Source organism: Carcharhinus amblyrhynchos, unplaced genomic scaffold, assembly GCF_965287045.1.
Source record: "Carcharhinus amblyrhynchos unplaced genomic scaffold, sCarAmb.v2.hapA scaffold_959, whole genome shotgun sequence".
Lineage (NCBI taxonomy): Eukaryota > Metazoa > Chordata > Chondrichthyes > Carcharhiniformes > Carcharhinidae > Carcharhinus > Carcharhinus amblyrhynchos.
The window spans coordinates 6,071-32,500 of record NW_027650699.1 but is presented as its reverse complement, the minus strand read 5'-3'; the positions used below and the strand labels follow the sequence as shown (position 1 = coordinate 32,500).

The window sequence follows — 26,430 nt, the reverse complement described above, 5'->3', positions numbered from 1 at the left end:
TCCCAACGGCCTCACCCCCACCGTCCCACCGACTCACCCCCACCGTCCCCCGACTCACCCCCACCGTCCCACCGACTCACCCCCACTGTCCCAACGGCTCACCCCCACTTCTCCCTCTCCCCTTCACTCCCTCTCCCCCCCCCAATTCCTTTAGAGAGCTTTACTCTGTATCTAACCCTGTGCTGTACCTGTCCTGGGAGTGTTTGATGGGGGACAGTGTAGAGGGAGCTTTACTCTGTATCTAACCCCGTGCTGTACCTGTCCTGGGAGTGTTTGATGGGGGGACAGTGTTAGAGGGAGCTTTACTCTGTATCTAACCCCGTGCTGTACCTGTCCTGGGAGTGTTTGATGGGGGACAGTGTAGAGGGAGCTTTACTCTGTATCTAACCCCGTGCTGTACCTGTCCTGGAGTGTTTGATGGGGGGACAGTGTAGAGGGAGCTTTACTCTGTATCTAACCCCGTGCTGTACCTGTCCTGGGAGTGTTTGATGGGGGGGACAGTGTAGAGGGAGCTTTACTCTGTATCTAACCCCGTGCTGTACCTGTCCTGGGAGTGTTTGATGGGGGGACAGTGTAGAGGGAGCTTTACTCTGTATCTAACCCCGTGCTGTACCTGTCCTGGGAGTGTTTGATGGGGGACAGTGTAGAGGGAGCTTTACTCTGTATCTAACCCCCGTGCTGTACCTGTCCTGGGAGTGTTTGATGGGGGGACAGTGTAGAGGGAGCTTTACTCTGTATCTAACCCCGTGCTGTACCTGTCCTGGGAGTGTTTGATGGGGGACAGTGTAGAGGGAGCTTTACTCTGTATCTAACCCCGTGCTGTACCTGTCCTGGGAGTGTTTGATGGGGGGACAGTGTAGAGGGAGCTTTACTCTGTATCTAACCCCATGCTGTACCTGTTGTGGGGAGTGTTTGATGGGGGGACAGTGGAGAGGGAGCTTTACTCTGTATCTAACCCCGTGCTGTACCTGTCCTGGGAGTGTTTGATGGGGGGGACAGTGTAGAGGGAGCTTTACTCTGTATCTGAGCCGTGTCTGTTTTTTCCCAGGTTGCCCCTGTGTTTACCGTTGACCGTGCGAGGATCCTGGCGCTGGGACTGATGAGAGACGGTGGGAGATATCGCACATCCCGCGATGCCTGACCCAGGATTCTAACTGGAAGACTTTGGGAGTGTTGGCTGAAGACTTGACCCTTGGTAACGCCCTGAATGAAGGCCGTGCGGAGGTTGGACGCTGCCTCGGGATGAGGGGAGTCGCTGTTCGGAGTGGAGGATTCCCGTGTTGAGGGTCCGGACTGAGTTTTGGTGCAGGGGGATGAAATCCTCATTGTCCTTTCCCCTCTCGATTGCCTGGACATCGCTGTCGCTCTCAAACCAGTGGCCCCCGACCCCAGCCAGCAGCTGCCCCCTGAGGCCAGGCCTTGTCGAGGCTGGAGAATCCCCTTCCGGGACGGGGGGAGACGGATATGCAGTCGGACGACTTTTTCTTCAGGAAGTTCAAGCGGAATAACCCCCGGCCCCTCCTCTCGGCGGTGAACTTTGAACCCAAGGCCCCCCGGCCCGCCCCGGAGCCTGCCGGACGACGGTCAGGCCCGCATCTCGGAATGGCCGCCCCGCCGGGAGTTGCCGGAGGACGGGCCGGCCAAGGCTCAGGGGGTTGAGGAGAGGGGGGCCTCGCAGGCCGGACAGGAGGCCCCGGGGCCCGGGCCCGGAGCCCAAGAGGAGAAGCGGGAGCCGGAGGCCCCGGGGGCCAAGGGGGGGGTCGGCCAGGGTCGCAACCCGGCCATCCAGCGCAGCAACAGCGAGCTGACCATCACGGAGAGCGGCCAAGGGCCCGAGCAGCGGGCATCCCACCCGGGGACGGGGCCCGCCCTGCACCGGGAGTACGGCAGCGCCTCCTCCATCGAGCGCCAGCGGGGAGGGGAGGGGGAGGCCGGGCGGCCGGGCTCGGAGGCTGCCAGCGCCGCCGCCCGCTTCCAGGACCCCTACCTGCTGCTGGGCCTGTCGGAGGCCCCGCCGCCCAGGAGAGGGGGGCCAAATCCAGGCCCAGGCCCCTGGCCGAGACGGTGGCGTCCCCCACCGACTCCCCTCGGTCTTCCGCAAGTTCAAGACGCAGAAGAGTGACCCGGAGAGCCCCCGCTCGCCCCCCCCTCAGGCCTCCTCGCCCGCCCCGGGCCCGGACGACCCTGCCAGCCCTGGCCCAGCGCCAAGAACCTGGTCCACTACGACGTGCAGAGCATCCTCTTCGACCCCCGGCACGCCCTGTCCAACCGCGACAGTGCGGGCCGCCGCAAGAACATCATCACCGGAGCCTCGGCGGCCTCCCAGCTCCCGGCGCAGGCCACCTCCCCCGGCAACGGAGCCGCCCTCGAGGAGGCCCGGCCCCCCCCGGCAGCGGGCAGGGTGCCCCCCCCCACCGCGGCGGCCCCGGGGGCTCCCCACGCCACGGACCAGGGCGACGGCAAAGACACCCGGCTGGTCCTCAGCTGCCCGCACTTCCGCAACGAGGTGGGCGGAGAGGTGGAGCCCCGGGGGGGGAGCAGCCAGTGTCCCAACACCGCGGTGTCGGTGCTGGAGGAGCCCCGGGAGAGTCACCCGGCGCGGCAGGGAACCGCCGCCTACTTCATCGAGCACGCAGACCTCGGCGCCAACTATTACCGCAAATATTTCAGCGGAAAAGGTAACGGCTCAAAACTCACAGCTTCGCTCCGTCCGAGAAACCCACTGGCAATAACGGGGGACAGTGTAGAGGGAGCTTTACTCTGTATCTAACCCCGTGCTGTACCTGTCCTGGGAGTGTTTGATGGGGGGACAGTGTAGAGGGAGCTTTACTCTGTATCTAACCCCGTGCTGTACCTGTCCTGGGAGTGTTTGATGGGGGACAGTGTAGAGGGAGCTTTACTCTGTATCTAACCCCGTGCTGTACCTGTCCTGGGAGTGTTTGATGGGGGGACAGTGTAGAGGGAGCTTTACTCTGTATCTAACCCCGTGCTGTACCTGTCCTGGGAATGTTTGATGGGGACAGTGTAGAGGGAGCTTTACTCTGTATCTAACCCCGTGCTGTACCTGTCCTGGGAGTGTTTGATGGGGGACAGTGTAGAGGGAGCTTTACTCTGTATCTAACCCCGTGCTGTACCTGTCCTGGGAGTGTTTGATGGGGGGACAGTGTAGAGGGAGCTTTACTCTGTATCTAACCCCGTGCTGTACCTGTCCTGGGAGTGTTTGATGGGGGACAGTGTAGAGGGAGCTTTACTCTGTATCTAACCCCGTGCTGTACCTGTCCTGGGAGTGTTTGATGGGGGGACAGTGTAGAGGGAGCTTTACTCTGTATCTAACCCCGTGCTGTACCTGTCCTGGGAGTGTTTGATGGGGGGACAGTGTAGAGGGAGCTTTACTCTGTATCTAACCCCGTGCTGTACCTGTCCTGGGAATGTTTGATGGGTACAGTGTAGAGGGAGCTTTACTCTGTATCTAACCCCGTGCTGTACCTGTCCTGGGAATGTTTGATGGGTACAGTGTAGAGGGAGCTTTACTCTGTATCTAACCCCGTGCTGTACCTGTCCTGGGAGTGTTTGATGGGGACAGTGTAGAGGGAGCTTTACTCTGTATCTAACCCCGTGCTGTACCTGTCCTGGGAGTGTTTGATGGGGACAGTGTAGAGGGAGCTTTACTCTGTATCTAACCCCGTGCTGTACCTGTCCTGGGAGTGTTTGATGGGGGGACAGTGTAGAGGGAGCTTTACTCTGTATCTAACCCCGTGCTGTACCTGTACTGGGAGTGTTTGATGGGGGGACAGTGTAGAGGGAGCTTTACTCTGTATCTAACCCCGTGCTGTACCTGTCCTGGGAGTGTTTGATGGGGGGACAGTGTAGAGGGAGCTTTACTCTGTATCTAACCCCGTGCTGTACCTGTCCTGGGAGTGTTTGATGGGGGGACAGTGTAGAGGGAGCTTTACTCTGTATCTAACCCCGTGCTGTACCTGTCCTGGGAGTGTTTGATGGGGACAGTGTAGAGGGAGCTTTACTCTGTATCTAACCCCGTGCTGTACCTGTCCTGGGAGTGTTTGATGGGGGGGACAGTGTAGAGGGAGCTTTACTCTGTATCTAACCCCATGCTGTACCTGTCCTGGGAGTGTTTGATGGGGGACAGTGTAGAGGGAGCTTTACTCTGTATCTAACCCCGTGCTGTACCTGTACTGGGAGTGTTTGATGGGGGGACAGTGTAGAGGGAGCTTTACTCTGTATCTAACCCCGTGCTGTACCTGTCCTGGGAGTGTTTGATGGGGGGACAGTGTAGAGGGAGCTTTACTCTGTATCTAACCCCGTGCTGTACCTGTCCTGGGAGTGTTTGATGGGGGGACAGTGTAGAGGGAGCTTTACTCTGTATCTAACCCTGTGCTGTACCTGTCCTGGGAGTGTTTGATGGGGACAGTGTAGAGGGAGCTTTACTCTGTATCTAACCCCGTGCTGTACCTGTCCTGGGAGTGTTTGATGGGGGACAGTGTAGAGGGAGCTTTACTCTGTATCTAACCCTGTGCTGTACCTGTCCTGGGAGTGTTTGATGGGGGACAGTGTAGAGGGAGCTTTACTCGGTATCTAACCCCGTGCTGTACCTGTCCTGGGAGTGTTTGATGGGGACAGTGTAGAGGGAGCTTTACTCTGTATCTAACCCCGTGCTGTACCTGTCCTGGGAGTGTTTGATGGGGGGGACAGTGTAGAGGGAGCTTTACTCTGTATCTAACCCCGTGCTGTACCTGTCCTGGGAGTGTTTGATGGGGGGACAGTGTAGAGGGAGCTTTACTCTGTATCTAACCCCGTGAGACTAAGTGGGTTAGGATTATATTCACTGGAGTTTAGAAGAGTGAGAGGGGATCTGATAGAAACTTATAAAATTCTAACAGGGTTAGACAGGGTAGATTCAGAAAGAATGTTCCCCATGGTGGGGGGGAGCCCAGAACCAGGGGGTCAGAGTTTGAGGATTCGGGGTAAACCTTTTAGAACTGAGGTGAGGGGAAATTTCTTCACCCAGAGAGTGGTGAAACCACAGAAAGTAGTTGAGGCCAAAATGATTTCAGGAAGGAATTAGATATCACTCTTGGGGCGAAAGGGATTGAGGGATATGGGGGGGGGAATCAGCCATGATTATAATGAATGGGAGAGCAGGCTGGAAGAGCCGAATGGCCTTCTCCTGCTGCCACTTTATGAGTTTGTATTCCAGTTGTGGGAGGGAGGGTACCTGAACTCCCACGTGGATGGTTGTTTGAAGTTTTATTGAAGTTGACATGTACAAAGCAGGAACTGCCCGGGTAATGGGAAGGAGGTTAACTGGATGAATACCAGCCAACGGGCCGGTTATTCTTGCTGGGAACTCTTGGCTTAAAAAAAACCCCACAATTTCTCTTCATGTTCCGGCTGAATAATAATCCAATCCCACCCGTGTCCCATCTTTCAGAACCAACTCCTTATCTGGGGAGCTGGGGAACGGAGACCTCCTTCCCACTCGTCATTCCCAGTTTTTTTTTTGGTTGGTTGCTCAGGATGTGGGTCAGGTTTACGATTCATCCCCCCCCCGCCCCTAATTGCCCCCTGGAGATGGTGGTGAGGGGGGGGGGGGAACGGTGCGGGAGTGGGGGTTAAGCCTCGAAGGAGCGAGTTGGTGATTTGATTTGAGGATCTCCCCGTGCGATTCTGGTGGCTGAGCTTTCTCCGCGCTGTCCCTGATTGATTGCGCAGGGTTTATCCTGTCTTTGCATCTGTTGCCACTTCGGAAACTTGTGGTGTCTCCTTCCTGCCCCCCCTCACGGTCAACGTATCTCTCAATGCTTCCTGTCAATGTTGTAAGTAGCTCCTTCTCTCTCTCTCTCTCTCTGTCTCTCTCTCTCTTTCTCTGCCCCCAAATCACGTGAGCCAGCGGAGGAAGTTGTGGTCAGGCTTAGGCAAGTGCCTTAGCAACCACAGGCCCGATGGTTGCTAGGCCCTCAGCCAGACCCTGCTCTGGGGTTGGCCACCTCGGGGGCGAAGGCCGGGGTGGGGGGAGGAACAGTTGTCAGAGGATGTAGTATGAGGCAGTTTGCCCCTCCTGGCCTCCTCCTCCTCCTCCTCCTCCTCCCTGATATTCAGGTGCCTCCATTGCGGCTGCTGTCTCCATCTCGGGCGGCCATTTTGTGACGTAGACAACAAGATGGGGAAGGGAAGTGTTGAGGTGGAGGTTGAAACCTCGACAGGATAAAGTCGCAGACTCAACTGTAAATGTTTCATTCTGAAAAGAACAAGACTATCCATTGTGAATATGGACCCCCCTGGTCCTTAAAGCGGCCATTTTCACTGCATAATGGGGTCCCTGTATTTCTTTGATACCTACAGTGCAAAAGGAGGCCATTCGGCCCATCCAGTCAGCGCTGACAACTATCCCACCCAGGCCCTATCCCTGTAAACCCACAGATTTATCCTGCAAACCCCTGAAACTAAGGGGCAATTTAGCACGGCCAATCTACCTAACCGGCACATCTTAAAGACTGTGGGAGGAAACCGGAGCACCCGGAGAAACCCACGCAGACACGGGGAGAACGTGCAGACTCCACACAGACAGTGACCCAAAGCCAGGAATCGAACCCGGGTCCCTGGCGCTGTGAGACAGCAGTGTTAACCCACTGTGTCACCGTGCCCCCGGGAATCGAACCCGGGTCCCTGGCGCTGTGAGACAGCAGTGTTAACCCACTGTGTCACCGTGCCCCCGGGAATCGAACCCGGGTCCCTGGCGCTGTGAGACAGCAGTGTTAACCCACTGTGTCACCGTGCCCCCGGGAATCGAACCCGGGTCCCTGGCGCTGTGAGGCAGCAGTGTTAACCCACTGTGTCACCGTGCCCCCGGGAATCGAACCCGGGTCCCTGGCGCTGTGAGGCAGCAGTGTTAACCCACTGTGTCACCGTGCCCCCGGGAATCGAACCCGGGTCCCTGGCTCTGTGAGACAGCAGTGTTAACCCACTGTGTCACCGTGCCCCCGGGAATCGAACCCGGGTCCCTGGCTCTGTGAGACAGCAGTGTTAACCCACTGTGTCACCGTGTCCCCGGGAATCGAACCCGGGTCCCTGGCTCTGTGAGACAGCAGTGTTAACCCACTGTGTCACCGTGCCCCCGGGAATCGAACCCGGGTCCCTGGCGCTGTGAGACAGCAGTGTCAACCCACTGTGTCACCGTGTCCCCGGGAATCGAACCCGGGTCCCTGGCGCTGTGAGACAGCAGTGTTAACCCACTGTGTCACCGTGCCCCCGGGAATCGAACCCGGGTCCCTGGCACTGTGAGACAGCAGTGTCAACCCACTGTGTCACCGTGCCCCCGGGAATCGAACCCGGGTCCCTGGCGCTGTGAGACAGCAGTGTTAACCCACTGTGTCACCGTGCCCCCGGGAATCGAACCCGGGTCCCTGGCTCTGTGAGGGGGCAGTGTTAACCCACTGTGTCACCGTGTCCCCGGGAATCGAACCCGGGTCCCTGGCTCTGTGAGGCAGCAGTGTTAACCCACTGTGTCACCGTGCCCCTGGGAATCGAACCCGGGTCCCTGGCGCTGTGAGACAGCAGTGTTAACCCACTGTGTCACCGTGCCCCCGGGAATCGAACCCGGGTCCCTGGCTCTGTGAGACAGCAGTGTTAACCCACTGTGTCACCGTGCCCCCGGGAATCGAACCCGGGTCCCTGGCTCTGTGAGGCAGCAGTGTTAACCCACTGTGTCACCGTGCCACCGGGAATCGAACCCGGGTCCCTGGCTCTGTGAGACAGCAGTGTTAACCCACTGTGTCACCGTGCCCCCGGGAATCGAACCCGGGTCCCTGGTGCTGTGAGACAGCAGTGTTAACCCACTGTGTCACCGTGCCACCGGGAATCGAACCCGGGTCCCTGGCTCTGTGAGACAGCAGTGTTAACCCACTGTGTCACCGTGCCACCGGGAATCGAACCCGGGTCCCTGGCTCTGTGAGACAGCAGTGTTAACCCACTGTGTCACCGTGCCCCCGGGAATCGAACCCGGGTCCCTGGCTCTGTGAGACAGCAGTGTTAACCCACTGTGTCACCGTGTCCCCGGGAATCGAACCCGGGTCCCTGGCTCTGTGAGACAGCAGTGTTAACCCACTGTGTCACCGTGCCCCCGGGAATCGAACCCGGGTCCCTGGCTCTGTGAGACAGCACTGTTAACCCACTGTGTCACCGTGTCCCCGGGAATCGAACCCGGGTCCCTGGCTCTGTGAGACAGCACTGTTAACCCACTGTGTCACCGTGCCCCCGGGAATCGAACCTGGGTCCCTGGCTCTGTGAGGCAGCAGTGTTAACCCACTGTGTCACCGTGCCCCCGGGAATCGAACCCGGGTCCCTGGCACTGTGAGGCAGCAGTGTTAACCCACTGTGTCACCGTGCCCCCGGGAATCGAACCCGGGTCCCTGGCGCTGTGAGGCAGCAGTGTTAACCCACTGTGTCACCGTGTCCCCGGGAATCGAACCCGGGTCCCTGGCTCTGTGAGGCAGCAGTGTTAACCCACTGTGTCACCGTGCCCCCGGGAATCGAACCCGGGTCCCTGGCTCTGTGAGACAGCAGTGTTAACCCACTGTGTCACCGTGCCCCCGGGAATCGAACCCGGGTCCCTGGCGCTGTGAGGGGGCAGTGTTAACCCACTGTGTCACCGTGCCCCCGGGAATCGAACCCGGGTCCCTGGCGCTGTGAGGGGGCAGTGTTAACCCACTGTGTCACCGTGCCCCCGGGAATCGAACCCGGGTCCCTGGCGCTGTGAGGGGGCAGTGTTAACCCACTGTGTCACCGTGCCCCCGGGAATCGAACCCGGGTCCCTGGCGCTGTGAGGGGGCAGTGTTAACCCACTGTGTCACCGTGCCCCCGGGAATCGAACCCAGGTCCCTGGCTCTGTGAGACAGCAGTGTTAACCCACTGTGTCACCGTGCCCCCGGGAATCGAACCCGGGTCCCTGGTTCTGTGAGGCAGCAGTGTTAACCCACTGTGTCACCGTGTCCCCGGGAATCGAACCCGGGTCCCTGGCTCTGTGAGACAGCAGTGTTAACCCACTGTGTCACCGTGTCCCTGGGAATCGAACCCGGGTCCCTGGCTCTGTGAGACAGCAGTGTTAACCCACTGTGTCACCGTGCCCCCGGGAATCGAACCCGGGTCCCTGGCTCTGTGAGACAGCAGTGTTAACCCACTGTGTCACCGTGCCCCCGGGAATCGAACCCGGGTCCCTGGCTCTGTGAGACAGCAGTGTTAACCCACTGTGTCACCGTGCCCCCGGGAATCGAACCCAGGTCCCTGGCTCTGTGAGACAGCAGTGTTAACCCACTGTGTCACCGTGTCCCCGGGAATCGAACCCGGGTCCCTGGCTCTGTGAGACAGCAGTGTTAACCCACTGTGTCACCGTGCCCCCGGGAATCGAACCCGGGTCCCTGGCTCTGTGAGACAGCAGTGTTAACCCACTGTGTCACCGTGTCCCCGGGAATCGAACCCAGGTCCCTGGCGCTGTGAGGGGGCAGTGTTAACCCACTGTGTCACCGTGCCCCCGGGAATCGAACCCGGGTCCCTGGCTCTGTGAGACAGCAGTGTTAACCCACTGTGTCACTGTGCCCCCGGGAATCGAACCCGGGTCCCTGGCGCTGTGAGACAGCAGTGTTAACCCACTGTGTCACCGTGCCCCCGGGAATCGAACCCGGGTCCCTGGCTCTGTGAGACAGCAGTGTTAACCCACTGTGTCACCGTGCCCCCGGGAATCGAACCCGGGTCCCTGGCGCTGTGAGACAGCAGTGCTAACCCACTGTGTCACCGTGCCCCCAGGAATCGAACCCGGGTCCCTGGCGCTGTGAGACAGCAGTGTTAACCCACTGTGTCACCGTGCCCCCGGGAATCGAACCCAGGTCCCTGGCGCTGTGAGGGGGCAGTGTTAACCCACTGTGTCACCGTGCCCCCGGGAATCGAACCCGGGTCCCTGGCGCTGTGAGGCAGCAGTGTTAACCCACTGTGTCACCGTGCCCCCGGGAATCGAACCCGGGTCCCTGGCTCTGTGAGACAGCAGTGTTAACCCACTGTGTCACTGTGCCCCCGGGAATCGAACCCGGGTCCCTGGCGCTGTGAGACAGCAGTGTTAACCCACTGTGTCACCGTGTCCCCGGGAATCGAACCCGGGTCCCTGGCTCTGTGAGACAGCAGTGTTAACCCACTGTGTCACCGTGCCCCCGGGAATCGAACCCGGGTCCCTGGCTCTGTGAGACAGCAGTGTTAACTCACCGTGCCCCTGTGGAGACAGCAGGGTGATTATATATGGGAATATCGGGGGTGTATCCTTGTTTCCATTCTGGAATCCGGCCTCAGTTCTTTCTGTGGGCTTCAATGTTTGTATCCCAGCCTCCCCCACACTCCCCCCTCCCCACACCGTGCTGCCCCCCCCTCCCCCCCCACCGTGCTGACCCGTCTCCCTCACTTCCTCCCCCAGAGCACCAGAATTTCTTTGGGACGGATGAGAGCCTGGGGCCACTGGCCGTCAGCCTGAGACGGGAGGACAAGGACAAGGACTCCGGGAGCAGCTCGCAGTATAACTACCGGATCATCGTCCGCACCACTGAGGTGGGTGGGTGCACCGCCGGGTGCTGGGGTGGGGCTGGGCTGGGTGGTGGGGGGGCTAGTGTGGGGCTGACTGGACGGCCTTGAGCAAAGAACAGGCCATTCGGCCCCTCAAACCCATGCTCATCACGATGCCCAAACTTCACTAATGATAAAGGACCTTCTGTCCTTATACAATCCCCACAGTGCAGGAGGAGGCCATTCAGCCCATCTAGTCTGTTCCAACCACAATCCCACCCTATTCCAGTAACCCCACACATTTACCCTGCTAATCCCCCTGACACTAAGGGGCAATTTATCATGGCCAATCCACCTAACCTGCACATCTTTGGACACTAAGGGACAATTTAGCATGGCCAATCCACCTAACCCGCACATCTTTGGACACTAAGGGACAATTTAGCATGGCCAATCCACCTAACCTACACATCTTTGGACACTAAGGGACAATTTAGCATGGCCAATCCACCTAACCCGCACATCTTTGGACACTAAGGGGCAATTTAGCATGGCCAATCCACCCTAACCCACACATCTTTGGACACTAAGGGGCAATTTAGCATGGCCAATCCACCCTAACCTACACATCTTTGGACACTAAGGGACAATTTAGCATGGCCAATCCACCCTAACCTACACATCTTTGGACACTAAGGGGCAATTTAGCATGGCCAATCCACTGGACCCGCACATCTTTGGACACTAAGGGACAATTTATCATGGCCAATCCACCTAACCTGCACATCTTTGGACACTAAGGGACAATTTAGCATGGCCAATCCACCTAACCTGCACATCTTTGGACACTAAGGGACAATTTAGCATGGCCAATCCACCTAACCTGCACATCTTTGGACACTAAGGGACAATTTAGCATGTCTCTATCCACATATGCCGTGTTTGTGAAACTCTCCACTCACCTGATGAAGGAGCAGCACTCTGAAAGCTCGTGATTCTGAATAAACCTGTTGGACTTTAACCTGGTGTTGTGAGACTTCTCACTGTCCCCACCCCCTTCCAACACCGGCATCTCCACAGCATCAAACCTACTTGTCACACTAATAAACAAACTTCAGATTTCTGGGACAAATGACATCAGGAGACTCGGTGTGAGGGGGGGGGTGTAAATGGCGGATGGATGGACAGTTAGCTGTGATCTAGCTGGATGGGCTGAATGGCCTCGTCCTGTACAAATATTCCTACACTCGCACAACAGATTTGGGAAAGACTAGATTCTATAGCAGGGGTGGGGGTGATGGCCTCATGGTATTATCACCAGGCTATCAGTCCAGAAACTCAGCTAATGTTCTGGGGGACCCGGGTTCGAATCCCACCACGGCAGATGGTGGAATTTAAATTCAATAAAAAATATCTGGAATTAAGAATCTACTGATGATCCATTGTGGGAAAAACCCATCTGGTTCCCCTTAGGGAAGGAAATCTGCCGTCCTTACCCCGGTCTGGCCTACATGTGACTCCAGAGACACAGCAATGTGGTTGTCTCTCAACTGCCCTCCGAGGGGCAACTAGGGATGGGTAATAAATGCTGACCCAGCCAGCGATACCCATGGCCCAGGGATGAGGGGGTATAGAGGGAATTTCTGTAGTTAGTATTGGGGAAATTATCCGTCAGGTTTGAGACGGTGAAACACTTCTGCTCCCACAGCTCCGGACTCTCCGTGCGTCGATCCTGGAGGAATCGATTCCCTCCTCGGTGCGCCCCGGGACGCAGAGGGGGATCCCACCCAAGAAGCTTCTGGAATACGTGGTGCCGGGTCTGAACGTCCAGTGCCTGCGCTTGGCGTCCAACTCCCCAAAGGTTCCCGAAATGCTGCTGAAGCTGGACGAGCAAGGGGTGAGTCTGGGAGATTCTCCTCACCGCCACCTCCACCACCACCACAGCTCCTCCCAGGGGGACCAGCCTTCCCCACGGCACCCCCAGGCCTTCACCACCCACCCCCCACCCTCCACCCTCCACCCCCCCACGCCCCCCCCAGCCCCCCAACTACCCGGTGGTGTGGGAGGACCACCCGTTTCGAACCTGGCATCCCCCCCTCCCCCCCCCCCCCCCCCCGCCGGAGACCCGGCGGGTTATCTGCTGGCACAAACCTCTGGTGGGTTGCTCCCCACCCCGGCGTCGATAGCACCACCCCCCCCCCCCCCCCCACCCCCACCCCCTCCCTCAGTGTGTCAGAGGGTTGGAGTGTCACAGCGAGGTGAGAGAGATCGGAATATCAGCAGCAATAATTGATGAGCTGTGGATGGAAACAGCAGTGGTGATTTATTATTGATGTGATATTAAAAGTGCTGAGCGGGTGAATGTAGCCCGTCGATCGTCTCAGTGACAGGGGAATCTCTGTCCCCCCCCCCCCCCCAACCCCCACCCGCCCCCGTATCGTGCTGCTGTGAGAGTGAGCAGGGCGGGGTAAGGAGAGGGATTACAGAGCAGAGCTCAGGGACTGTGTGAGACTGCGGCTGTGTAAAATCCTCCCATAGAATCACTGATAACCGATCCCCTTAACAAATATCACAACTCATACCCCCCCCTCCCCCCCACCGAGCTTCCCCATGTCCCCCTCTCTCCTTTCTTCCCCCCCCCACTCTCTCATCATACACCTCTCTCTATCTCTGTCTCTACCTCTCTCTCTGTCTCTCTCTCTTTGTCTCTCTCTCTGTCTCTCTCTCTCTGTCTCTCTCTCTCTGTCTCTCTCTCTCTATCTCTCTCTCTCTGTCTCTCTCTCTCTCTATCTCTCTCTCTCTCTGTCTCTCTCTCTCTGTCTCTCTCTCTCTGTCTCTCTCTCTCTGTCTCTCTCTCTCTGTCTCTCTCTCTCTGTCTCTATACCTCTCTCTCTCTATCTCCCTCTGTCTCTCTATCTCTCTTGTTGTGGTTCTGATCTTGCCCTGATAAGTGTCTCCCTCACCCCTCTGTGTCTCTCTCTCTCTGTCTTTCCCTCTTGTTCTCCCCCTCTCTGTCTCTCTCCAGCACCAATCTTTCTCTCTGCCCCTGTCCCCTTCTCCCACTAAGTGTGTGTGTGTGTCTGTCCCTCCCTCTCTATCTCTCCACTCTCCTCTCCCTCTGTCCTGCTGACCATCTTGCCCTCTCACCCTGTGCCTCTCCCACTCTATCTGTCTCCCTCCCTATCTCCCGGTGACCGAGGGGGCTGTTAAACCACTGGCTTGGAAAGTGAATGAAGAAGACTTTTTAACAAGGCTGCGATTACAACCACATTCTGACATTAAAAAGTGTCAAATCAATTATTCAGCAGAAAGCAAATGACATGGCACCGTCTCAGAGAGGCCCAAATCTGTGATTACTAAATCCTGCTCACAAACTGGACTCACTTTTCAATGTAAAATACTGTCTGAAGACATTTACTCACCGGGGGTCCCACACACACTGACTCTCACTGGGGTACGGGTCCCTCACACACTGACTCTCACTGGGGTACAGCTCCCACACACACTGACTCTCACTGGGGTACGGGTCCCACGCACACTGACTCTCACTGGGGTACGGGGTCCCACACACACTGACTCTCACTGGGGTACGGGGTCCCACACACACTGACTCTCACTGGGGTACGGCTCCCACACACACTGACTCTCACTGGGGTACGGGTCCCACACACACACTGACTCTCACTGGGGTACAGCTCCCACACACACTGACTCTCACTGGGGTACGGGGTCCCACACACACTGACTCTCACTGGGGTACGGGGTCCCACACACACTGACTCTCACTGGGGTACGGGGTCCCACACACACTGACTCTCACTGGGGTACGGGGTCCCACACACACTGACTCTCACTGGGGTACGGGGTCCCACACACACTGACTCTCACTGGGGTACGGGGTCCCACACACACTGACTCTCACTGGGGTACGGGGTCCCACACACACTGACTCTCACTGGGGTACGGGGTCCCACACACACTGACTCTCACTGGGGTACGGGGTCCCACACACACTGACTCTCACTGGGGTACGGGGTCCCACACACACTGACTCTCACTGGGGTACGGGGTCCCACACACACACTGACTCTCACTGGGGTACGGGGTCCCACACACACACTGACTCTCACTGGGGTACGGCTCCCACACACACTGACTCTCACTGGGGTACGGGTCCCACACACACTGACTCTCACTGGGGTACGGCTCCCACACACACACTGACTCTCACTGGGGTACGGCTCCCACACACACTGACTCTCACTGGGGTACGGCTCCCACACACACTGACTCTCACTGGGGTACGGCTCCCACACACACTGACTCTCACTGGGGTACGGGTCCCACACACACTGACTCTCACTGGGGTACGGGGTCCCACACACACTGACTCTCACTGGGGTACAGGTCCCACACACACTGACTCTCACTGGGGTACGGGTCCCACACACACTGACTCTCACTGGGGTACAGGTCCCACACACACTGACTCTCACTGGGGTACGGGTCCCACACACACTGACTCTCACTGGGGTACGGCTCCCACACACACACTGACTCTCACTGGGGTACGGGTCCCACACACACTGACTCTCACTGGGGTACGGGTCCCACACACACTGACTCTCACTGGGGTACAGGTCCCACACACACTGACTCTCACTGGGGTACCGGTCCCACACACACTGACTCTCACTGGGGTACGGGTCCCACACACACACTGACTCTCACTGGGGTACAGCTCCCACGCACACTGACTCTCACTGGGGTACGGGTCCCACACACACTGACTCTCACTGGGGTACGGGTCCGACACACACTGACTCTCACTGGGGTACGGGTCCCACACACACTGACTCTCACTGGGGTACGGGTCCCACACACACTGACTCTCACTGGGGTACGGCTCCCACACACACTGACTCTCACTGGGGTACGGGTCCCACACACACTGACTCTCACTGGGGTACGGCTCCCACACACACTGACTCTCACTGGGGTACGGCTCCCACACACACACTGACTCACACTGGGGTACAGGTCCCACACACACTGACTCTCACTGGGGTACAGTTCCCACACACACTGACTCTCACTGGGGTACGGCTCCCACACACACTGACTCTCACTGGGGTACGGGTCCCACACACACTGACTCTCACTGGGGTACAGGTCCCACACACACTGACTCTCACTGGGGTACGGGTCCCACACACACTGACTCTCACTGGGGTACGGGGTCCCACACACACACTGACTCTCACTGGGGTACGGGTCCCACACACACTGACTCTCACTGGGGTACGGCTCCCACACACACTGACTCTCACTGGGGTACGGCTCCCACACACACTGACTCTCACTGGGGTACTAAGAGGCAATTTAGCACGGCCAATCCACCTAACCATCATATCTTTTGGACTGTGGGAGGAAACCAGAGCACCCGGAGGAAACCCACGCAGACACGGGGAGAACATGCAAACTCCACACAGACAGTGACCCAAGTGGGAATTGAACCCAGGACCCTGGCGCTGTGAGACAGCAGCGCTAACCCACTGTGTGAACCCAGGTCTCTGGGCGCTGTGAGACAGCAGCGCTAACCCACTGTGTGAACCCGGGTCCCTGGGCGCTGTGAGACAGCAGCGCTAACCCACTGTGTGAACCCGGGTCCCTGGGCGCTGTGAGGCAGCAGTGCTAACCCACTGTGTGAACCCAGGTCCCTGGGCGCTGTGAGACAGCAGCGCTAACCCACTGTGTGAACCCGGGTCCCTGGGCGCTGTGAGACAGCAGTGCTAACCCACTGTGTGAACCCAGGTCCCTGGGCACTGTGAGACAGCAGTGCTAACCCACTGTGTGAACCCGGGTCCCTGGGCACTGTGAGACAGCAGTGCTAACCCACTGTGTGAACCCGGGTCCCTGGGCACTGTGAGACAGCAGTGCTAACCCACTGTGTGAACCCGGGTCCCTGGGCGCTGTGAGACAGCAGTGCTAACCCACTGTGTGAACCCGGGTCCCTGGGCGCTGTGAGACAGCAGCGCTAACCCACTGTGTGAACCCGGGTCCTTGGGCGCTGTGAGGGAGCAGCGCTAACCCACTGTGTGAACCCGGGTCCCTGGGCGCTGTGAGACAGCAGTGCTAACCCACTGTGTGAACCCGGGTCCCTGGGCACTGTGAGGGAGCAGCGCTAACCCACTGTGTGAACCCAGGTCCCTGGGCGCTGTGAGACAGCAGTGCTAACCCACTGTGTGAACCCGGGTCCCTGGGCACTGTGAGGGAGCAGCGCTAACCCACTGTGTGAACCCGGGTCCCTGGGCGCTGTGAGACAGCAGTGCTAACCCACTGTGTGAACCCGGGTCCCTGGGCGCTGTGAGGCAGCAGTGCGAACCCACTGTGTGAACCCGGGTCCCTGGGCACTGTGAGACAGCAGTGCTAACCCACTGTGTGAACCCGGGTCCCTGGGCGCTGTGAGGCAGCAGTGCTAACCCACTGTGTGAACCCGGGTCCCTGGGCGCTGTGAGACAGCAGTGCTAACCCACTGTGTGAACCCGGGTCCCTGGGCGCTGTGAGACAGCAGTGCTAACCCACTGTGTGAACCCGGGTCCCTGGGCGCTGTGAGACAGCAGTGCTAACCCACTGTGTGAACCCAGGTCCCTGGGCGCTGTGAGACAGCAGTGCTAACCCACTGTGTGAACCCGGGTCCCTGGGCACTGTGAGGGAGCAGCGCTAACCCACTGTGTGAACCCGGGTCCCTGGGCGCTGTGAGACAGCAGCGCTAACCCACTGTGTGAACCCGGTTCCCTGGGCGCTGTGAGACAGCAGTGCTAACCCACTGTGTGAACCCGGGTCCCTGGGCGCTGTGAGACAGCAGTGCTAACCCACTGTGTGAACCCGGGTCCCTGGGCGCTGTGAGGCAGCAGTGCGAACCCACTGTGTGAACCCGGGTCCCTGGGCACTGTGAGACAGCAGTGCTAACCCACTGTGTGAATCCGGGTCCCTGGGCGCTGTGAGGGAGCAGCGCTAACCCACCGTGCCTGTCTGATAGGATGGCTGTGCAGGCAGTGGTTATTTTTAGGGATTTTGGAGGCTGAGGTCTCTGTTTCTCCAGCCTGCTGTGGTCTCTGGTTAATGGGAAGTTAATACCTCTTTCTGTTACCCCCACAGCTGACGTTCCAGCGTAAGGTGGGGATTATGTACTGCAAAGCTGGCCAGAGTACAGAGGAGGAAATGTACAACAACGAGACGGCTGGTCCGGAGTTCGATGAATTCCTCGACCTTCTGGGCCAGAGGGTCAAACTCAAAGGCTTTGAGAAGTACCGAGCCCAGCTGGACAACAAGAGTAGGTCGAACACCACTAACACATCACCTTCTAAACCCAGGTCCGCTTGTATCCCGAAGGACAAGGGGGGTGGGGGGGACAGCAGACACATGGGGAACACCACCACCTGCAAGTTCCCCTCCGAGCCACTCACCATCCCGACTGGGAAATATATCGGCCGTTCCTTCACAGTCGCTGGGTCAAAATCCTGGAATTCTCTCCCTAACGGCATTGTGGGTCAACCCACAGCACGTGGACTGCAGCGATTCAAGAAGGCAGCTCACCCCCACCTTCTCAAGGGGCAACTAGGGATGGGCAATAAATGCTGGGCCCAGCCAGTGACACCCACGTCCCAGGGATGAATACAATAAAAAAGGCAGGAATTGGAGGAGGATTAGGCCATTCGGCCCTTCGAGCCTGCTCCTATATGACCCTGGCCAATCCCTGATCTCGACCCCACACTCCTGCTAGCCCTCCATATCCCTTGACGCCTTTTGAGTCTGGAAATCGATCTAAAGTTTTTAAAGTTTGTTTATTAGTGTCACAAGTGAGGCTTACATTAACACTGCAATGGAGTTACTGTGAAATTCCCCTTGTCGCCCACACTCCGGCGCCTGTTCGGGTCAATGCACCCTAACCGGCTCATCTTTCAGACTGTGGGGGGAAACCCACGCAGACATGGGGAGAACGCGCAGACTCCACACAGACAGTGACCCGAGCCGGGAATCGAACCTGGGCGCAGTGAGGCAGCGGTGCTGACCCAGTGTATATATTCAGTAACTCGGCCTCCCGGGCTTTGTGTGGTAGCAGATTCCTCAGCTTCACCACTCTCTGAGTGTCAGTCCTGAAAGGCCTTGGGAATGTGACCCCTTGTTCTGGAGCCCACCCTCGGCAGAGGGAGCCACAGCCCTGCGCCCGCTCTGTCTAACCCTGTCAGAATGTTAGACGGTCAGATCCACTCTCGTTCCTCTGAGCTCCAGTGGATACAAGTCCTGATCTCTCCTTGCCTGAACAGTCCCGCCACCCCAGGGGACGGTGAGGTGAGGGGGGAGGAGGAAGGAGGGTGGGGTAGGCCCCCCCCAGCCTGCTTCACCATGGAATAGGATCATGGCAGCTCCGACTGGATCCCCTCCCCATAATCTTTCACCCTCCCCAACTGAGAGTCAGAGAGGGTTACAGCACGGAAACAGGCCCCTCGGCCCAACTTCTCCATACTGCCCTTTTTGTTTAATCGCTAAGCTAATCCCAATTGCCCGCATTGGGCCCATATCCCTCTATACCCATCTTACCCATGTCACTGTCTAAACGCTTTTTAAAAGATAGAATTGTACCCGTCTCTACTACTGCCTCTGGCAGCTTGTTCCAGACACTCACCACCCTCTGTGTGAAAAAAATTGCCCCTCTGCACCCTTCTGTATCTCTCCCCTCTCACCTTAAACCTCTGCCCTCTAGTTTTAGACTCCCCTACCTTTGGGAAAAGATATTGACTATCTAGCTGATCTGTGCCCCTCATTATTTTATAGACCTCTATAAGATCACCCCTCAGCCTCCTACACTCCAGAGAGAAAAGTCCCAGTCTATCCAGCATCTCCTTATAACTCAATCCATCAAGTCCCGGTAACATCCTAGTAAATCTTTTCTGCACTCTTTCTAGTTTAATAATATCCTTTCTATAATAGGGTGACCAGAACTGGACATGTTGGGAGAGAGATTTGGAGAGTGGGGGGGAAGGAACAGACAAGATTCTGGCACAGAGGATCTCAAACGTTTCCCTTTCTGTTACAGCGGATTCGACAGGCGTGCACTCACTCTACACAACATACCAGGAGTATGAGATTATGTTCCACGTATCAACAATGCTTCCATATACAGCCAACAACAGCCAGCAGGTAAGTACTGAATCCTGTAACTGCACAGGGTTAGATACAGAGTAAAGCTCCCTTTACACTGTCCCCCCATCAAACACTCCCAGGACAGGTACAGCACGGGGTTAGATACAGAGTAAAGCTCCCTTTACACTGTCCCCCCATCAAACACTCCCAGGACAGGGACAGCACGGGGTTAGATACAGAGTAAAGCTCCCTCTACACTGTCCCCCCATCAAACACTCCCAGGACAGGTACAGCACGAGGTTAGATACAGAGTAAAGCTCCCTCTACACTGTCCCCCCCATCAAACACTCCCAGGACAGGTACAGCACAGGGTTAGATACAGAGTAAAGCTCCCTCTACACTGTCCCCCCATCAAACACTCCCAGGACAGGGACAGCACGGGGTTAGATACAGAGTAAAGCTCCCTCTACACCGTCCCCCCATCAAACACTCCCAGGACAGGTACAGCACGGGGTTAGATACAGAGTAAAGCTCCCTCTACACTGTCCCCCCATCAAACACTCCCAGGACAGGTACAGCACGAGGTTAGATACAGAGTAAAGCTCCCTCTACACTGTCCCCCCCATCAAACACTCCCAGGACAGGTACAGCACGGGGTTAGATACAGAGTAAAGCTCCCTCTACACTGTCCCCCATCAAACACTCCCAGGACAGGTACAGCACGGGGTTAGATACAGAGTAAAGCTCCCTCTACACTGTCCCCCATCAAACACTCCCAGGACAGGTACAGCACGGGGTTAGATACAGAGTAAAGCTCCCTCTACACTGTCCCCCCATCAAACACTCCCAGGACAGGTACAGCACGGGGTTAGATACAGAGTAAAGCTCCCTCTACACTGTCCCCCCATCAAACACTCCCAGGACAGGTACAGCACGGGGTTAGATACACAGTAAAGTTTTGTGGAGGGAGTGCAGGGGAGGTTCACCAGGCTGATACCGGAGTTGAGGGGGTTAGCCTGTGACGAGAGATTGAATAGACTGGGCTTGTACTCGTTAGAGTTTAGAAGGATGAGGGGAGATCTCATTGAGACGTATAAGATGATGAATGGGATGGATAGGATAGAGGTGGAGAGACTCTTCCTGCTCAGAAAGGACAGTAGGACTAGGGGGCACAGCCTCAAGATAAAGGGGGGGGCAGTTTAGAACGGAGTTGAGGAGGAACTTCTTCACTCAAAGGGTGGTGAATCTCTGGAATTCTCTGCCCGTTGAAGTGGTGGAGGCTGCCTCGCTAAATGTTTTTAAGAAGCGGGTTGATGGGTTTTTGATAAGAGAGGGGATTAAGGGTTATGGGGAGAGGGCGGGAAAGTGGAACTGAGCCACGACAGATCAGCCATGATCTTATTGAATGGCGGGGCAGGCTCGAAGGGCCGGATGGCCGACTCCTGCTCCGAATTCCTCTGTCCGGGAGTGAATCAGGGTGTTGTGTGTGGGAGTTCTGACTGGGTGAGTAATGCAGGGTTTCCGATCCGATCGCTCTTTAATTCTCACTTTGTTGTTCCCTAGCTGCTCCGTAAACGTCATATTGGCAATGACATTGTCACGATAGTCTTCCAGGAACCCGGAGCAGGCCCATTCACACCAAAAACTATCCGATCCCACTTCCAACATGTCTTCCTCGTGGTACAGGCCCACAATCCTTGCACAGAGAACGTCTCCTACAGGTTCGTAACCACCCGTCGCAAACACCAACCAGCACCCGACACTCACCTGGTGCACCTCACTCTGAGGGTCGGTGCCGAGGGAGCGCCGGACTGCGGGAGTGTCAGTGCTGAGGGAGCGCCGCACTGTGGGAGGGTCAGTGCTGAGGGAGCGCCGCACTGTGGGAGGGTCAGTGCTGAGGGAGCGCCGCACTGTGGGAGGGTCGGTGCTGAGGGAGCGCCGCACTGTGGGAGGGTCAGTGCTGAGGGAGCGCCGCACTGTGGGAGGGTCAGTGCTGAGGGAGCGCGCACTGATGGGAGGGTCAGTGCTGAGGGAGCTCCGCACTGTGGGAGGGTCAGTGCTGAGGGAGCGCCGCACTGTGGGAGGGTCAGTGCTGAGGGAGTCCCGCAGTGTGGGAGGGTCCGTGCTGAGGGAGCGCCGCACTGTGGGAGGGTCAGTGCTGAGGGGAGCGCCGCACTGTGGGAGGGTCGGTGCTGAGGGAGCGCCGCACTGTGGGAGGGTCGGTGCTGAGGAGCGCCGCACTGTGGGAGGGTCGGTGCTGAGGGAGCGCCGCACTGTGGGAGGGTCGGTGCTGAGGGAGCGCCGCACTGTGGGAGGGTCAGTGCTGAGGGAGCGCCGCACTGTGGGAGGGTCAGTGCTGAGGGAGCGCCGCACTGTGGGAGGGTCGGTGCTGAGGGAGTGCCGCACTGTGGGAGGGTCGGTGCTGAGGGAGTGCCGCACTGTGGGAGGGTCGGTGCCGAGGGAGCGCCGCACTGTGGGAGGGTCGGTGCTGAGGGAGTGCCGCACTGTGGGAGGGTCAGTGCCGAGGGAGCGCCGCACTGCGGGAGGGTCGGTGCTGAGGGAGCGCCGCACGGTGGGAGGGTCGGTGCTGAGGGAGCGCCGCACTGTGGGAGGGTCAGTGCTGAGGGAGTGCCGCACTGTGGGAGGGTCGGTGCTGAGGGAGTGCCGCACTGTGGGAGGGTCGGTGCTGAGGGAGCGCCGCACTGTGGGAGGGTCAGTGCCGAGGGAGATTTGGTTGACTCTCATTTAGTCTGTGGGATCTTGCTGTGTACAAATTGGCAGCTCGCGACCAGCTGTGCCTGGTTGCGATATCCCGAGGTAACGGAGGGTGTGTGATGTCCATCTTCTTTCTTGTCCGTTTGCAGTGTGGCCGTCACCCGCTCCAAGGACGTCCCGGCCTTCGGCCCGTTCTTCCAGAAGGGGGCGACCTTTCCCAAGCCGGCCAACTTCCGGGACTTCCTGCTGGCCAAGGTCATCAACGCCGAGAACGCGGCGGAGATGTCGGAGAAGTTCCACGCCATGGCCACCAGGACGCGGCAGGAGTACCTGAAGGACCTGGCCGACAACTACGTCACCACGGCAACCCTGGACTCCTCCTCGTCCAAACTGGCCGCCATCATCTCGCTGCCCACCAAGAAGAGGGAGAAGGCCAAGGGCAGTCGGGGGTCGGAGTTACACAGCGCCGGTGCCCTGGTCTGGGGCGTCTCTGCCCGCCTGGACTGGCCTCCGAGGAGGCCGACTGCATCCTGGGAATCTCCAACGTGTTTGTGGTCCTCCTGGACCAGAAGCTGCGGGTGGTGGTCTTGAACTGCTCCTGCAAGGATGTGATTGGTTGGAGCCTGTCTGCGGGCACCGTTACCATTTATTACGAGCGGGGCGAGTTTGTGGTGGTGAGGACGCAGGAGAACCAGCCCGATGATCTCAGCGAGATTGCCCACCGATTGGAGGTACGTGCGGGGAGCGGCTGCCGGCCCCCCCATCACGGCAAGCGCACCGGCAAAAATCTGACGTGGTTTGCTCGGGGGTGCGGGGGGCTAGAAACCCCTCCTCTCTCCCCGTGACACCCCCCCCCTCTCCGTTAGCCCCACCAAAACGTAACACATACCCATCAACCCAAAACTCAACGGGGGGGGAGGCCCAAACTCAACGGAGATTTGGTCCTTTCGCACTTTCCTATGTGGAATCTTGCTTTGCACAAATTGGCAAATGGCGAACAAACGTGACTAACTTTGATTTAACTTTGAACTGTTGACTTGAGGAGGAGGAGGGGGGTGGGGGGGGGGGGGTGGTGGAGGGACCCGACCTCTCTGCCAGCCGGGTGAGGGGTTGCGCGTCCCCAGTTGGCACGTGGATGGGAGGGTGGCAGTGGGCTTTGTAGATGAAGCTGGCACGTTGGGGGCGGGGGTGGCGTTTGGTAAAGGGTCCCCTTTGGTTGCCAGGGCAACCGTAACCCATTCGGTCTTGTGGGGCGGGGGGGCGGTGCCCAGAGATGGTTTGGGTTGGCCTTACCCGGCAGAGGGGGTGGGGGGGTGGTGAGGCCCAGAACAAAGCGATACCCCTCAGGATGGAGATAAAATCAGGCTGAAGCGACCCCCCTGCCCCACCCCCCCCCACCCCACCCCCCACCCCACCCCCCCACTGACGGTGCTCCAGGTTAACGAGCCTCGGGCTGGACACTTGGAGAACTCTACCCCACGGGGGGCGCGGTGCCACCCTTCCAGTCAGCTGGATATCTGTCACACCCAAACACTGTGACCCAGTGTATTAGTGTGTGTGCGCGCCCGCGTGTGTGTGTGTGTGCGCGCCCGCGTGTGTGTGTGTGTGCGCGCCCGCGTGTGTGTGTGTGTGCGCGCCCGCGTGTGTGTGTGTGTGCGCGCCCGCGTGTGTGTGTGTGTGCGCGCCCGCGTGTGTGTGTGTGTGCGCGCCCGCGTGTGTGTGTGTGTGCGCGCCCGCGTGTGTGTGTGTGTGCGCGCCCGCGTGTGTGTGTGTGTGCGCGCCCGCGTGTGTGTGTGTGTGCGCGCCCGGTGTGTGTGTGTGCGCGCGCCCGCGTGTGTGTGTGTGCGCGCGCCCGCGTGTGTGTGTGTGCGCGCGCCCGCGTGTGTGTGTGTGCGCGCGCCCGCGTGTGTGTGTGTGCGCGCGCCCGCGTGTGTGTGTGCGCGCGCCCGCGTGTGTGTGTGTGCGCGCGCCCGCGTGTGTGTGTGTGCGCGCGCCCGCGTGTGTGTGTGTGTGCGCGCCGCGCCCATGTGTGTGTGTACGTGTCTTGTGCACTTGTACAGCATCCAAAATAACCCCAGTGAGGATGACTAGCCCGGGGTCTGTTGGCGGGGAACTCTGTTGCCCTGGGCAACGGCCTGGGGGTGGACGCTAACAAGACGTCACCCCCAGCCGGGGAGGGGTGGGGGGGGGAGTTGGGATGGCCAATGGCCACTGAGGTTGTGATTGAGAGTGTGTGGGTGGGGGGTGAAGGTAAGGTGGGGGTTGGGTTGGGTTGGGTTGGGTGACCAATGGTCACTTGGGCTGTGGGTGGGGGTGTTGGGTGGGGTGGGGGGGTTACGATGAGGTGGGGTTGGGTGACCAATGGTCACTCGGGCTGTGGGTGGGGGTGTGGGGGGGGGGGGGGGTTACGATGAGGTGGGGGTTGGGTTAGGTAGCGGATGACCGCTCAGGTGGAGAGTGTGGGGGTGGGGGTGGGGGGGTGGATGATCAGTTGGGGATGCTTGAACTCACCGAGTCTAAGACCCCCCACTCCCACTCCACCCAGCTTCGCCTGCGAGCGAGATTGGGCTGGACTCGAGATGTCCCAAGTACTTGACCATGTTTGGGTGGTGTGGCCTGTGAACTCTGACTCCCGCCCCCCCACCCCATCCTCCCCGCAGAGCGCGGGGACCAGCGATAAGAGTGTCGCCGCTGATGCCCGCCTTGCGCAGGTCTCCCATCGTCACGGCGAGCTGGACAGCACTCTGAATGTATTTGGGAGTTGTGAACTCACCTGGAAATGAGAGTGTGATGGTGTTAGACAGTGTGGTGTAGGTCCTTCCTGTGTACACAGAAGGGAAACACAGCTTTGCGCAATGCGGGAAACAGGACATGGTGTTGGTAATGGCAGGAACTGGCTATTTTTAAAATCGCAATCTCGAGGCCAGCGTTACATGCCCACTTTCGGAGCGGTGGTCCCAACTTTCCCTCTCTCCGTCTCTCGAAAGGTCTCCCCGCTGTGGGATAGACTGGAATTCGGGATGTGGGAGGGGGAGGAGTGGGGACAGTTTAACAATAAGTGTTTCGGAAAACAGAGATGTAGAGAATTAATCTCTCTCAGAGAGGCTTTGGAGTGGCACAGGGGGTTAGCACTGCTGTCTCACAGCGCCCAGGGACCCGGGTTCACACAGTGGGGTTAGCACTGCTGTCTCACAGCGCCCAGGGACCCGGGTTCACACAGTGGGTTAGCGCTGCTGTCTCACAGTGCCCAGGGACCCGAGTTCACACAGTGGGTTAGCACTGCTGCCTCACAGCGCCCAGGGACCCGGGTTCACACAGTGGGTTAGCGCTGCTGTCTCACAGCGCCCAGGGACCCGGGTTCACACAGTGGGTTAGCACTGCTGTCTCACAGCGCCCAAGGACCCAGGTTCACACAGTGGGTTAGCACTGCTGTCTCACAGCGCCCAGGGACCCGGGTTCACACAGTGGTTAGCACTGCTGTCTCACAGCGCCCAGGGACCCGGGTTCACACAGTGGGTTAGCACTGCTGTCTCACAGCGCCCAGGGGACCCGGGTTCACACAGAGGGTTAGCGCTGCTGTCTCACAGCGCCCAGGACCCGGGTTCACACAGTGGGTTAGCACTGCTGTCTCACAGCGCCCAGGGACCCGGGTTCACACAGTGGGTTAGCACTGCTGTCTCACAGCGCCCAGGGACCCGGGTTCACACAGTGGTTAGCACTGCTGTCTCACAGCGCCCAGGGACCCGGTTCACACAGTGGGTTAGCACTGCTGTCTCACAGCGCCCAGGGACCCGGGTTCACACAGTGGGTTAGCACTGCTGTCTCACAGCGCCCAGGGACCTGGGTTCACACAGTGGGTTAGCACTGCTGTCTCACAGCGCCCAGGGACCCGGGGTTCACACAATGGGTTAGCACTGCTGTCTCACAGTGCCCAGGGACCCGGGTTCACACAGTGGGTTAGCACTGCTGCCTCACAGCGCCCAGGGACCCAGGTTCACACAGTGGGTTAGC

At 58.6% G+C, this 26,430-nt stretch overlaps 1 protein-coding gene across 1 annotated transcript in view; it reads left to right on the top strand.

Moving 5' to 3' along the window:
- LOC145340367 (signal-induced proliferation-associated 1-like protein 2) overlaps window positions 1–25,202 on the top strand; it is a 30,386-nt gene extending 5,184 nt beyond the window's left edge. Inside the window, 9 exon segments of the mRNA XM_080184823.1 lie at window positions 1,549–2,678; window positions 10,472–10,602; window positions 12,266–12,454; window positions 17,719–17,893; window positions 19,658–19,761; window positions 21,268–21,425; window positions 22,569–22,924; window positions 22,927–23,150; window positions 25,080–25,202. Coding sequence (XP_080040949.1) covers window positions 1,549–2,678; window positions 10,472–10,602; window positions 12,266–12,454; window positions 17,719–17,893; window positions 19,658–19,761; window positions 21,268–21,425; window positions 22,569–22,924; window positions 22,927–23,150; window positions 25,080–25,202 — 2,590 coding nt within the window.
- Window positions 25,203–26,430: the final 1,228 nt, after the last annotated feature.